Source organism: Penicillium riverlandense, assembly GCF_028828495.1.
Source record: "Penicillium riverlandense strain IBT 135883 chromosome Unknown utg000001l_segment0_segment0, whole genome shotgun sequence".
In the NCBI taxonomy this organism is placed as follows: Eukaryota; Fungi; Ascomycota; class Eurotiomycetes; order Eurotiales; family Aspergillaceae; genus Penicillium; species Penicillium riverlandense.
The window spans coordinates 5569097-5582952 of NW_026643194.1; the positions used below are offsets into that span (position 1 = coordinate 5569097).

At 51.1% G+C, this 13856-nt stretch overlaps 6 protein-coding genes across 6 annotated transcripts; 2 read left to right on the forward strand and 4 right to left on the reverse strand.

The window, feature by feature from the left end:
- Positions 1-1965: 1965 nt before the first annotated feature.
- Positions 1966-4334, forward strand: N7474_002251 (S53 family peptidase; the record flags this gene model as incomplete). The annotated part of the gene is made up of 8 exons (XM_057193666.1): positions 1966-2177; positions 2228-2491; positions 2541-3008; positions 3062-3179; positions 3229-3319; positions 3370-4004; positions 4067-4209; positions 4262-4334. 8 exons carry the CDS (start codon positions 1966-1968, stop codon positions 4332-4334), a joined length of 2004 nt encoding a protein of 667 aa, XP_057058619.1.
- A 116-nt stretch (positions 4335-4450) lies between these two features.
- N7474_002252 (uncharacterized protein) lies at positions 4451-5062 on the reverse strand (the record flags this gene model as incomplete). The annotated part of the gene is made up of 4 exons (XM_057193667.1): positions 4451-4574; positions 4625-4650; positions 4744-4867; positions 4917-5062. The coding sequence occupies 4 exons, from the start codon at positions 5060-5062 to the stop codon at positions 4451-4453; spliced, it is 420 nt and encodes a 139-aa protein (XP_057058620.1).
- A 705-nt stretch (positions 5063-5767) lies between these two features.
- N7474_002253 (M20 family metallopeptidase) lies at positions 5768-7183 on the reverse strand (the record flags this gene model as incomplete). Its single annotated transcript, XM_057193668.1, has 4 exons — positions 5768-5991; positions 6044-6183; positions 6237-7030; positions 7091-7183. 4 exons carry the CDS (start codon positions 7181-7183, stop codon positions 5768-5770), a joined length of 1251 nt encoding a protein of 416 aa, XP_057058621.1.
- Positions 7184-8168: 985 nt separating this feature from the next.
- On the reverse strand, positions 8169-9652 carry N7474_002254 (amidohydrolase; the record flags this gene model as incomplete). The annotated part of the gene is made up of 3 exons (XM_057193669.1): positions 8169-8940; positions 8988-9232; positions 9281-9652. The coding sequence occupies 3 exons, from the start codon at positions 9650-9652 to the stop codon at positions 8169-8171; spliced, it is 1389 nt and encodes a 462-aa protein (XP_057058622.1).
- A 442-nt stretch (positions 9653-10094) lies between these two features.
- Positions 10095-11195, reverse strand: N7474_002255 (glycoside hydrolase family 88/105 protein; the record flags this gene model as incomplete). The annotated part of the gene is made up of 1 exon (XM_057193670.1): positions 10095-11195. The coding sequence occupies one exon, from the start codon at positions 11193-11195 to the stop codon at positions 10095-10097; it is 1101 nt and encodes a 366-aa protein (XP_057058623.1).
- A 343-nt stretch (positions 11196-11538) lies between these two features.
- Positions 11539-13376, forward strand: N7474_002256 (uncharacterized protein; the record flags this gene model as incomplete). Its single annotated transcript, XM_057193671.1, has 5 exons — positions 11539-11907; positions 11974-12251; positions 12301-12819; positions 12871-13082; positions 13135-13376. 5 exons carry the CDS (start codon positions 11539-11541, stop codon positions 13374-13376), a joined length of 1620 nt encoding a protein of 539 aa, XP_057058624.1.
- Between the last annotated feature and the right edge of the window lie 480 nt (positions 13377-13856).

Sequence of the window (13856 nt, forward strand, 5' to 3'; positions counted from 1 at the left end):
GAGACCACGCAACGCACCTTCCTCGTCCCTGTTTCCCTCACCCCAACGTCTGCCTTCCCCTACACCCCCCAAGCTCGTACCGGTGTACCTTTCTCTCATTTACTCCATGTGGGCTCCCTAGAATGGGCACAGAAGCGTAACATAGTGTCCGCGTTTAACTCACTGTCACAGCAGTACCCAGGATTGTCCGCTCATACCCCCAACAGCCTGCACATCAGCTGGAAGGTGACCAGCAAGAACGTGTGGAGCGGCGAAATCCAATCTTCTACTCAACAGCAAACGACCCAGGTCGTCACGCCGCATCTGAGCGCTGAGGCGAGGCGCCTCATCGAGAGTCTCGTGAATCCTGACCCTGCAGGGAATCTGAACGGTTCACCGATCACGGCCTACGCAAAGAGCTCCTCATACGCTAATGATTCAGTTCGCAAGCCCTTGCTGCACAGCGTCAACCACCTAGAGCGCCTGCACCGCAGTGCAGAGGTTGACGCTGACGCATCGTGGGCTCGGACGCAAAAGTTGACCGCAAGGGAGCTGCTCCCAGTGAAGAGTTTCTTGGGATATCCGCAAACTATGTGTGGCCTGATCATCCGGATGGTCCAATTACCAATCATTCGCCAAAGGAGCGAGATGACCTGTGCGCCGCCTTGGATTTCGGCCCAGAAACTCAGAAGATCGTGTGCCGCTCGTGGAATGTGGCCCCTAACGCAAATGTAGTGCAGCTTCGACCGGAGGTGCTAGCTATGGTTAGTGATGCACTTGATAACACCGATTTAGTCCGGCGAGTTATCAATCGTTGCTGCAAAACTATTGATGGACCCGTCTGGAAGACGCCATGCAATTCGGGGCCTGGGTGCTGAAGCTGTACGATGTGCTAGGTAGACACTCCTCTCCACGACACCACTATCATGGACATTTCTACAGCGTTGCCGACGCTCCCGAACCTGTTAACACCGCTGTAGGCCTAGCCGGTTCGTCGTTACAAGACGCCCTCTCGGGTTTCTACGTGCCGTCTCGGTCGGCGCCGAAAGTACGCGAGATGATACAACGGATGACGCTGTGCAGTTCATCCGCGCCCTGAACATCATAGGGGACTGGCTCCATACGTCCCATGAAGATATCCCGAATGCATATCGAGAGGCGCTGGACAAATGGTTTTGCATTATCACCGACTTCGAGTTGGCAATGTTTGCAGTCGCGATATCTCGCGGATAAAGGCTCTTTACTTCCGCAATACGCCATCATCTTCTCCCCCCAAGTCTTACAGAACATGTAAGGGACCATGAGGATGACACGACAATTGCGGACGAAGCCGTCGCTGGATTCCCGCCTGCGCTTTTGTTGTTCTCTTTAACAAATGGAAATTCTTATCTAACAATACTCTCGAATGTAAATCTGTAGACGAAGTAGTTACGCTACCCATGAAGATGTCCTTAAGAGGCAAGAGAAGGACAGGGTACGGTACATAGGCAATAATCCCCATCGGTTTCATCTTCTCTTTACCCACGACAGGGTGTGATCAACACTTGCACCGTCGGAGCTCCGCTTATCAGCATAATGGAGCACTACTTAGCGAGCACAGACCACCAATCGCACAGCATTGCGAGCCTGATGAAGCGCTAAATAAATCAAGCGATGCGCCAGCAAGACCGGACCACCGTGCGGGCGGTGCTTGACTCTCGTGGCGATACATCGACGGTGTTGCCGAAGCCAACCCCGCCGGTAAACACGCTAGGCACGACACCGCGTGGGTTTGATCTCAGGGACCGTGGTGCAAACGCCAATCATTGGCCTCAATTGATTCTGGGGGCTTACCCCCGATGCGACGGTGCTAGCTCTACGGCATAATCCTTCCGGTCCGTGCCAGCCTCCATCCACCCAGGCTTGTTGTACCTGCAATATGTATTTATTAGACGCATCCCCCAGTCCCCCTCTCGCCATGCATTCAGCAGTCCATAAGTCCTCATCATGTGGCTGCGTCAGGCTGCTGTCGCGCTGGCCATTGTGGCCCTCTCCGATGCCTCACCGGCGTCTATCAAGCATGCCTTACACGAAAAGCGGGACCGACCCTCCACCGACTGGGTGAAGGGTGCTCGGGTCGAGCCTGATTCGGTACTGCCAATGCGTATTGGCCTCAGCCAGAGCAATCTGGATAAGGGCTATGACTATCTCATGGAGGTGTAAGTATGGGTGTTTTGTCGCGGATAGTCCATTTGCTGAAATGGCCCAGGTCACACCCCGAGTCCCCGAGGTACGGCCAGTACTGGTCCGCAGATGAGGTGCATGATGCTTTTTCGCCTTCACAAGACGCTGTTGACTCCGTTCGAGACTGGCTCGTCTCGGCTGGGATCCATCCCTCACGTATCGTCCACTCGGACAATAAAGGGTGGCTGGCATTTGACGCGTACGCCCACGAAGCCGAGAAGCTTATGATGACCGAGTTTCATGAGCACACTCATTCGAGTACTGGCGGAATGAGAGTCGGATGTGACGAGTGAGCCCTGTTACGTGTCTGATGTGAGCCGTAAAGCTGATAAATCCAGGTATCATGTCCCGGCATCGATTCGGGACCATGTTGACTATATCACGCCTGGTGTTAAACTCACCCCGGTGGTTAAGAAGAATAAGAAGGTCAAGCGCACTTCTCATTTGGCACATAGTAAGCCAGACCGTCATGTTCTTCGCCTTCATGAAGACCCGTCTATCCCAGCCAAAGCCATGTCTCTACACGAGGACCTGCGGGGCTGTGGTTTTAATATGACCCCAGTGTGCATCAAGGCGCTGTATAACATCCCGGATGCCACCAAGGCACTCAAGGGCAACTCTCTCGGCCTCTACGAGCAGGGTGACTACTTCGCCAAGTCGGACATTGACCTGTTTTACAAGGCCTATGCTCCATGGGTCCCCCAGGGCACCTATCCTATTCCAAATCTCATCGATGGTGCCAATTTCTCGGTGCCTGCGTACAGCTCACTGAACACGGGTGAATCGGACATTGATATTGACATGGTGTATGTGGAAACAATAGTCCCAATCTCATTTCGATCACTGACGAACTCCCAAGCTACTCACTCATTTACCCTCAATCCGTGACTCTGTATCAGGTGGACGATCAATTGTATGAGCCCGTGGAGGTTGCCACTACCAACTTGTTCAATACCTTCCTGGATGCCCTCGATGGTGTACGTATGATCCATTCCTCCCGTCGATTCAGCACATTAACTTTCCCAGTCATATTGCTCCTATCGTGCTTACGGCGAGACTGGCGATGATCCGAAAATCGACCCCACGTTTCCTGACCGGCGCCCAGGTGGCTACAAAGGTGGGATTTATGTTTTGTTGAAGTTCTTACAAATTCTCATTCATTGGCAGGAAAGCTCCAGTGCGGTGTTTACAAACCCACGAACGTCATCAGCGCCTCGTATGGACAGGCTGAGGCAGACCTCCCCATGGGCTACACGAAGCGTCAGTGTAATGAGTTCATGAAACTCGGTCTTCAGGGCCATTCCATTCTCTTTGCCTCCGGCGACTACGGCGTTGCCTCGGCGGCTGGTGATGGCGGGTCCGAGAGCGGATGTTTGGGTCCGGATGGATTGGTCTTCAATCCGCAATACCCATCCAACTGTCCTTACGTTACCTCAGTTGGTGGCACCATGATCTACGGTGATCAAACGGTCGAGGATGCTGAGAGTGTCATGCACGTCAATCTTGGTGGCACAGCCTCTAACTTCAGTACAGCTGGCGGATTCTCGAACTACTTCCCCCAGCCCGAATACCAAAAGAAGGCCGTGGAGAAGTATTTCAAGACGGCTGACTTGACCTATCCCTACTACTCTGAGTTTGGAGTTGATGTCAACACTACCAAGGGACGCTACAATCGTATTGGTCGGGCATACCCTGATGTCTCTGCCAACGGTGCCCAATACCGCGCGTACATGGGTGGCAAGCTCTACCACTTCTACGGATCGAGTTTGGCATCGCCCCTGTTTGCATCGGTTCTCAATATGGTAAGCGTGGAATAAGCCCTATAGGGAGTGTTTTTCATCTCTAACGGTGTACGGTCATGCAGATCAACGAAGAGCGTCTGGAGATGGGCAAGAAGCCTGTTGGATTTGTGAATCCCGTTCTGTATGCTCACCCCGAAATTTTGAATGATATAACAAATGGGACAAATGCTGGGTGCGGTACATATGGATTTAGTGCTATTCCTGGGTAAGTGTGACCCCTCCAAACCCTACGTGAAATTATTGTTGACACCCTGCAGTTGGGATCCGGCCTCCGGTTTGGGAACGCCAAACTACCCGAAGATGAAGGAGCTGTTCCTGCGCTTGCCCTGATGTGGACCTTTCAAAGTGACGCAGTGAATTATGATATTGCTTGATATGTCCTCGCTATTTAGCTCGACGTAGACAGAAATGTGCATGCTACCACCTAAACACCCAGTTTCCCATCCTTATAGAATATAACGGAAGCTATCAAGCTGGCGATCTGTTTTGTTTGAGAGCTCATCTGGCAGCTCCTGCCCAACAATGTTCTCTTCCGGGTGCCCATAGAGCCTATCCCTGGGGCGGTTCTCCCTGCATAGTAAGCGTACAGCAGGATTAAGAAGAAAATACTCAAAAACAACCCCGACATGGCTGCTTCAATGCCCATCTAAAGAATGTATTAGCGCCCAAATAAAATATTGCGGAGCTCCACGAGTACTGCGAGCCATGCGTACCCTGATTAGACAATTTATGAGCTTACCTTCAAGTCGATCACTGGAAGGGCCCATACCAAGTCTTGTCGAAGGTTGAACAGTGTTGTCTGACTGAGCGCCAGTTTGTAGAGAAATTGGAGGAAGTAGGCGCATCCCATCAATGGGACCAGACTTCCACGCATCAATCACTGGCTATAAGCTTAATTTCCCTCATACTCACATAAAATCGAGCTTCCGGAGTACTCTTTGCTCTTCCTCGGGCATGGATGTGGCAGCAAGAATCTGCCCAAGATCAACTCCGGGGGCCTCGACCGTGTTATTCAAGACCTTTTCATAGGGCATGTTGGACTCGTGTTGCTGCTCCATTATGAAAACTGTCCTTCAGTCCGATTAACTGAGACGCAAAGCAAGATTATGATATTGAAGGAGCTCCGAAGGGCCATTGACATCTTTATCTAGGAATTCGCGGAATGCAGGGGGGAATATCGCCGTTCTGACATCCACCTAATAAAGTTGGCCAGAAAGCATCGTCAATTCAGGATGACGGAGTTCTAGTGCCAGGTTGTTGGCATTTGGGCCTAATTTACATGGTCGGCGTTGTTCCGCTGTGGGCCTCGCCTCTTAATGAAGGAGCAAGCTTAGGCGCATCCACCAATGAATGAATATAACTTACTTTTATATCTGCTAATAGAAACATTCTGTGCGGGTTGAACCGCGTGAATATACGATAACAGCAGAAGCGGAGGCTTGGGATAGTTCAATGGCACAGTTTCTCCGACTGGGGTAACATGGAGACTCCACTCTGGGGAAGCTGGGTGCCCCGTTTAGGGACGGAAGGCAATCACGGCAGATGAGGAGTGGCTATGGATCGACCTACTGCATTCGGCTGACCGGCCGACCCCGATGTTTATTTTGTTGCTAATGAAAAAGTTTGCAAGTGCGGCGTAACGCCCGGTCTTTCCGCGAAGTTTCCAGGCGGGGATGAAGCGTTTGGCCAGAAGTCTCTAAATGCTCCTCTAAATGCGTTGAATTTTGCTTCCACATATTATTTAAACAATTGAATTTCTGCTATCACAAAGCAGTCTCTTTGTCAAAGTCTGACTTTACTGACGCAGCAAATTCGTCATCGATCAACATTTGGCACGCCACGACTCCCATTCCCGCAGCGCTATACAAACTCCGCTTAAATCCTTCTGGAGAGCCTGCTCCGGTGGTAAATTCAGGTGTGTGGTTGACTCCTTCGGCTTGGATATAAAATCCACCGTGGAAGCCAGGGACGACGTACGATACATTTCCTGAATAGAATTATTAGACTGTCGTTCTATCCCTGATAGTGGAATTTCTTACCCATATCAGTAGAGCCACCACTAAGTCCACCTTCTTGTCCTGTGGCGTCAAAAATGCACTTGTAGCCCATAGCATTCATAGCGGAAGTATAGTTCTTGCAGATGGGCTTGTTGTCCTTCATGTCTTTATATGCTGGCTCCCTGTATACGTCTGTTAGTAGTTGGGTGTGCCGATTGCCAGGACTACTGCTTACCATTCATACTTCACGGTGCACCCGGTAGCGGTAGCAGCAGCTTCAAAACATTTCAGCACTTTTTCGGTCAATGGCTTGAGAGTCTTCACGGTGTCCGAACGAATATAATATTCGACCGTGGTGGACGCAGGGATCACATTAGGGCGATCGCCGCCCCTGAGAACAACGCCGTGGATCTTCTGCGTAGGCAGAATTTGCTGGCGGAGCATCGATATGTTGACGTATGCGGATACCACGGCGTCCAGTGCATTGACACCTTCCCAAGGGGCGGCCGACGCATGTGCAGGCTTACCAGTGAAGGTAACGTCAACCTTGTCATTTGCCAAATACTGTCCCGTGCAGCAACTAGAACTTAAAAGGCCTGGATTTCCAGAAAGTACTGGGAATGGATGGACCATGAAACAGGCATCCACATCTTTGTATGCGCCAGCATTGATGAGCAGCAGCTTACCACCACCGCCCTCTTCGGCCGGAGTTCCGAGCAGACGCACAGTATACCCTCCATCGCCCAGGTCCAATGATTTCATTGCTTCGCAAGTTGCCATGAACGCTGCAATCGAGCTGGTCGCAATGAGGTTGTGCCCACAGGCGTGCCCAATCCCTGGGAGGGCATCGTATTCTGCGTTAAAAGCCACCACGCGACCTCCACTCCCGTGTTTGTACTCGACCTCCAAGGCAGTATCTATTCCATAGGCATGCTTTCGGACCTGATATGCCTCGAGAGACTCGAAGAGTGCACATATATTGTCATGCGCACTATACTCTTTGAATGACAGCTCGGGCTTTGACCAAATCTTAAAAAGGGCAAGGCTGTTAGTAGTGTCGCATTGAATCATTTAATCAATCTCACGCACCTTGCGGTTGATATCGGCCAGGCTGGCTTCATGCTTGTCGAGGGCCTCGCGGACCTTTTGAATGATTTCTGTCTGTCCTTGCAGGGGCTGCATTTTTGCTGATGAATAATCCACTTAGAGGGAAGAAGGTGCTTGAGAATCGTTGATGGAGAATCGGTGTCAGGCCGGACTTGACCCCGATAGTCACCTTGTTCCGCATTGTCTGATAACACCTCTCTCGATCAGTGCAAGCCCCATAACGCGACCCAGGAAATTGACGGCATCTCTTCCGCGGTGGGGATAGATCTCTTCCAACTACTCCAAAAAGCGACCGCACGGATCGTTTTAAAGGCGATGACCCCTAAAAAAATCGCACTCTCTACTCATGCCACTTTATCAATCAAGGCGCCGGCAGTGCCTTGGTCCGTAATCGGTCTACCGGGCCGACTTGCAGGACGCGTTCAACGAAAACCATCGATCGAGTCCAGCAGTTCAGATAGCCAATAATTATGTCCAGCCCAATAAACGGGCGATCGCAAACTTGCTCACGGACCCCGCAGAATTCCCGCGAATGAGTTGATCCCTACACCCAATAAACTCCATAAACAGCAAACGGAAGTTACAAATGGTCAGGCTGGCTTCCGTGATGCCTACCAAAAAAGCAAGCCATTCAATAGTTAGCCCATTCACGGTTCTGCGGGCAGTGCCAGACCTCGTATAGGCCGCTAGATGTCTGACGTTATAAGAGCTCGGTTCGGTGCCCGGCACTGATCAAAGATGGGGATGGAAAGGACCATTACATATATAACAGATTCCCCCCCGTCCCAAGAAAAAAAAGTTCGTTCGCAATAAGCGCATCTCCGACATAGTGTCTTGGGCCACTACTGGCGCCTGTGTGTCATGACCGTCACGCATGCCCCATTGGAGGACATGAGCAGAGCGGTACTGAACAGAATAAGGCCTCAACGGCCTAACTGATTGCTGTAATCGCAAAACTTGTGGCTGAAGAAGAGCTTTTAGTCACACGGTTGTTCAGTTTGTTATATATTGGTATTGCAAAATTCTGGTCCCATCTGTTTATACATCCGTAGGCCCTGACTTATTCCATCGGCCAACGGCCCTTCACCTTAGATCCCAAACCTGCCCTCTGAACGACCTCATGGCTGCGCTTCTTCGCCTCTTGTACAATCTCATTCTCGTTCATTGTCAGCAACTCGCCTCCTTTAACCAGAATCTTCCCATCCACCACAACGACATCCACGTCGCGTCCAGTAGCCGTATAAACCACAGCACTAACGGGGTTAAACCAAGGCTGGGAGTGGATTCCTCGCACATCGATAGCCACAAAATCTGCCTTCTTGCCTACTTCCAAGCTGCCAATGCTGTCGTCCAACCCCAGTGCTTTGGCACCGTTGATGGTAGCCAACTCAAGAACCCTCTCTGCCGGAACCGCGGTTGGATCAAACGATATACTTTTATGAATGATGGCCGCCAATTTCATTTCTTGCAAGAGATCGTTTGTGTTGTTGCAAGGGGCGCCATCGGTTCCAAGGCCGACATTTACGCCGGCATTCTGCAAATCGGGGACTCGGCAGATCCCCGACGCCAGCTTGGCGTTGGAAGTTGGGCAGTGCGCAACATGAGTGCCCGACGCTGATAGAAGCTTGATATCAGAGTCATCCAGGTGAACCATGTGCACTAGGACTGTTTTTGGGTTGAGTAGCCCAACTGAGTCACAGTAAGTCATTGGCGTGTGGGACACAGATTCAAAAAAGTCGCGATCTGCCTTTACCTCTGCGCAGTGCATGGTAACCGGGATGCCCTTCTCTCGTGAAAGAGCAGTCATCTCTTTATACAGTGCATCAGAGACTCTGGCGAGTGTAAGCGTCTACTATAGCACATATTCAGGAAATCCTACCCTCCCGGGGTCCTGGCACCAAACCAGACTCTGATCCGATCATTTGCCGCACCGTTCCATTTCTCCCACATTTTCAGTGTCCCCAGAAGTGAAGTCTGGCGGTTTTCAACAAGACCTGGATGCATCGCCCATGCGTCGTCCTTTGCATACTTCGCGATGTCCATTACAATCTTACCCAAACATCCCCGGATGCCGCTCTCTTCGACGGCGCGAGCGAGTCCATCAAACCCATATCGATCGGCAAACTTCATATTTCAACACCATATCTCACGAAAAGGTTACATTAAACTCACCATGCTCTCCAAGAAACAAGTTGTGCCAGACTTGAGCATCTCACCAATGCTCAGTCTGGCAGCCGCATAGCCGTCGGCCTCTGTAAAATTGCCTTGCAGGACCCAGATCCTCTCACATAGCCATGATACCAGCTCCAAATCATCGGCCGTGCCTCGAAGAAGTGTCTGCGCTGTGTGCATATGCGTGGAAATAAGTCCTGGAATGATAATACGTCCCGTAAGGTCGACCACTTCGTCATCAGCATATATTTCCTTCAAAGCTGCGGTCTTGCCAATATCGGCGATCGTGTTCCCGACGACTCGCAACGCTCCATCACTGATCATGCGGCGCGAAGTATCGACGGTGACTATAGTGGCGTTAATATAGAGCATGATGGATCTCTTTGTCGTGATGTCGATGAAATATTCAAGGTCTGTTTCGTGGTGGGTCCATCAAATGTCTCTCTTTTAATCTCATATAATTCAAATCGCTTCCAGAGAGGATATCCAGAGTAATTAAATGCTCGAGAGTTCCCATGTCTCCGCTCTAGCCAGCTATAATCGACGCGGAGACCGCCGAGGCACGACGATCCCGAGGGGCAAAACAAAATCCCCTAGATACCAGCCGCAGCCTTTACGTAATTATCTATGACAGTTTGATTGATAGAAGGCTCCGGCCTTTTTTAGTATTCCACCGCAGTGTGATAGACGAGGCGTCAGAGACATGCATGAGTGGCTTAGACATTACATGATGGTTATTCAAATACTTGTAAAATATCATTTTACCATGATACCCTTACTATAACGCCGCTGGCAAGCGCCCAGCAACAATTATCTACAAGTATGTCCGCAAGTACTCTCCCAGTGCCATGATAGCCATCGCTTGCCCGTACGGCATCGCCGTCAACGGGATCTGCTTGTAGAACTCGAGCGAGTCGCCCATCCCAGTTCCGAAGCTGGTATTGCGCAGTTCGCCTTTCTCATCCACGTCCTTTAGCACGGACGCGATAGCCTTCTCGGCAACAGGCCGATACTGAGCACCGATATACCTTTTGCGCACAGCCTTGAGAATACCATATGCAAATCCAGCCGTAGCAGATGCCTCCAAGTAGGAATCGGGGTGATCGAGAAGAGTGTGCCAAGCGCCCGACTCTGCCTGAAAACGCTTAAGCGCCTGACACTGTGCCTCCAGTGTGTCAATGAGGTGCAGCCGGATCGGGTCATTCGGCTTCAGATCTAGTAGGTCGATAAACTCAGGGATCACGATAGTGACCCAGCTGTTGCCGCGAGCCCACCGGGCGTTCGCAAAGTTATGCCCGCCGTCTTCGAAGGTCCAACCGTGGAAGAACAGACCTGTGCGGGTATCGAACAGGTACTTTATGTGAGTTAGGAATTGCTTCTTGGCCTCATCGATGTATTCGGGGCGGTTGAGAAGCTTTCCAATCTTGGCAAGAGGCACCACGGTCATCATCAAGGTATCGTCCCATAGCTGCTGGTAGTTTTCGGTGATGTAGGTCATGTGCTGCATGCCGCCATACCGAGTGCGAGGCAGCTCATACATCGCCCACTCAGCCCAGGCGTCCAACCATGGCAAGTAGGTTATGTTTCCGGTTTTCTCGTACAAATATGCCAGCGTTAGGAAGACGGCCATGGTGTTGATGTTCTTCGTGGTGCCGCCCTCGGCGAACCGGGCAGCAAACCAATCCTCCATAATGCGCAACAGCTTCGGATCTCCGGTCATCTCGTAGTACTGCCACACACCATACAGGCCAATGCCGTGGGTCCACTCCCAGCCATTCCAGGATTTAGTGTCGATGATGCGACCGTCGGGTAGGTGCAGGAGGAACTTGCCGGTCTCGTCTTTAATGTTGACCAGGTTGCCAATCAGCAAGTTGACGGCTTTGTGGACTTCGGGGGCAGAGGATCGTCTTTCCATGGTGGGATCTGTTGTGGCATGCATCCGTTCTGGCAGCTTGGGGCTGGTTAATAAAGAGGAACGCCCCCACGTCGGCTCGGGGTAAATCAGCCCGACAGGCGGGACCAGACGCTAGTTTAGTGATGGCGATCACATCCACTGGACTCTTGTCGGGGGGTTGCTGCCCCGGGATATGTAGTACAAATTGCAACTCCGTGGGGAAGAGACGAGAGCGTGGGGACAACAGCTACGTCGTGGTTGGCTCGTGGTGTATGCCCCAAACTGGGCTCAAGTTATAAGACCGAACCGCTCCCTCAAGAGGACAGTGCATTCATTATCCACGCCCTCTCGAATTCTATTCGTCATGGCCCAGGACGAGTCGCAGCCGAATCAGGGCATTGAGATAGAGCCTGCGCACAGTCATCCACCTGGAATGGATGACTCTCAGGCAAAACAGGACATCTCACACGTCGAGAGGGTCTTGTCATCATCGGAAACCCTAGAGAAGGATGACATGGACGTTACTCGAGTTGACAAAGAAATCCAGCAATACGCCGGTCGCGGGATGATCGAGGTCGATGAGGCAACAAACAAGCGACTGCGACGCATGATTGACAAACGTGTCTTGGTGGTGATGATTATCACCTATTTCCTGCAAGCCCTAGACAAGGGCACGGTGTCCTTCTCATCCATCATGGGAATTGAACAGGATGCGAACCTGAAAGGCCAAGAGGTGCGTATTGCCGTCCCTACTTTGGTACTTGAACGATGCCGCTGCTGACATGCTCAATCACTCTAGTACTCCTGGCTGACCACCTGTATATACCTTGCGGTTCTGGTGGTCGAGTACCCGACCAATTGGATTATCCAGCGTGTGCCTGTCGCCAAGTACCTTGGTGCCAATATTTGTATCTGGGGAACCATTCTGGCCCTGCACGCCGCTTGCCACAACTTTGCTGGACTGGTGACAGTGCGGACCTTGCTGGGGGTCTTCGAGGCTTGCTGCCAGCCTATATTTGTGCTGTTGTCGTCTATATGGTACAAGCGAGATGAGCAGGCGGCGACCGTGACCTATTGGTAAATAATCTCGGTACTGGCCTCAGAGTGACTCCCTAACCCTGTCTAGGTATATGATGAACGGCGGACAGCAGATTGTGGGTGGGCTGTTAGCCTATTGCTTCACGTTAATTGGACACGACCGTGTTCTGTATTCCTGGCAGGCGCTGTTCCTCAGCTACGGCTGTTTTTCAGTGCTCTGGGGCTTGTTCGTGATGTGGTGGATGCCCGACTCTCCCATGCGTGCTAAATGCTTCAGCGAAGAAGACAAGCATCTAATGGTTGAGCGCCTGCGCTCCAACCAGACTGGTCTCCAGAACAAGAAATTCCGCCAATACCAGATGTGGGAGGCATTCCGAGACCCCCAGACCTGGTGCTACTGTGCGATTCAGATGTTCACCACGCTCCCGACGAGTGGACTAGGTTCATTCGCTGGTATTATCATGACAGGCTTGAAGTTCACCACACTTCAGAGCCAGCTTCTGGCTATGGTCCTGGGGGCCTACATTATTGTCATTCTACTCTCGTCAGCCTGGCTGGTGAATAAGTCTGGTCAGAACCTTTTAGTCATGCTTGGGTTTCTCATTCCGTATGTTATGTCTGCCTGCAAGTACAAACCCCTAGGCTGACTTCGACATAGCTCCTTCATCGGAACTATTGTTCTGATGACCGTGAATAACACAAATTTAGCTACGAAAGTTGGTCTCTTGATTGCATATTATATCACACTTTCTTTCTGGTCCGCGCAGACACTTTGCCTTTCAATGGTGTCTCGGAATGTTGCTGGTCAGACCAAGAAGTCTACAGTGGTGGCATCCACATTTGTCTCGTGGGCTGTTGGAAATGCGATTGGTGAGATATCTTACTGTGAGGCAGTTTTTGGCCGAACTGACATGTGTTCCAGGACCTCAGGTATTCCTTAACAGGGAAAAACCGCACTATTATACTGCGTTTAGTGTGCATCTGGCCTGCTACTCCTGCATGGTTGGCGCAATTGTTTTCCTGCGCTTCTACCTTATCCGGGAGAACAGAAAGAAAAATGAGATGGTGAACGCGGCTGGACTAGATGCTGCCGACCCAAACCTTGTTCACGCATTTGACGACAAGACCGACAATGAGAACATGGGTTTTCGTTACATCTACTAGACTGTGATATCTGTTTAAGTGAAGGAAGAGGTATGTCCAATACAGCATAGCAAGAATTCTATAGAATTAGTATTCCACAATATACACAACAGGATATCCAGTGAATATTGTCGAGTGAGCACATCTGCTCAAGTAGACCCTGTGATGTAAGCTGTGGCCTGCGTGTGGCTGTTGGCAAGAACAAGAACCACACTCATGTCAGCAACGCCGAGATTCTCAATGCCAAAGACACGAAATCGGTTATCGACAGCTGCATCAAATCGCGTTGCTTTCCCATCTTCGCAGTACCCGTCATATGCCAGCTCGTGGAGAGGTTATTCTTCCAGAATTCCCTGATGTCCTCGTATGATTCAGACGACGGGGAAGACGCGGCGAAGACTGGGTCTTAAACAAACGCAGGATGCTTACAAAATCCATGAGCTGCTGATAGTTCTAGATGCAGGCTTGATGGTCACATGGACGGTTGAGGCATTTCGGATC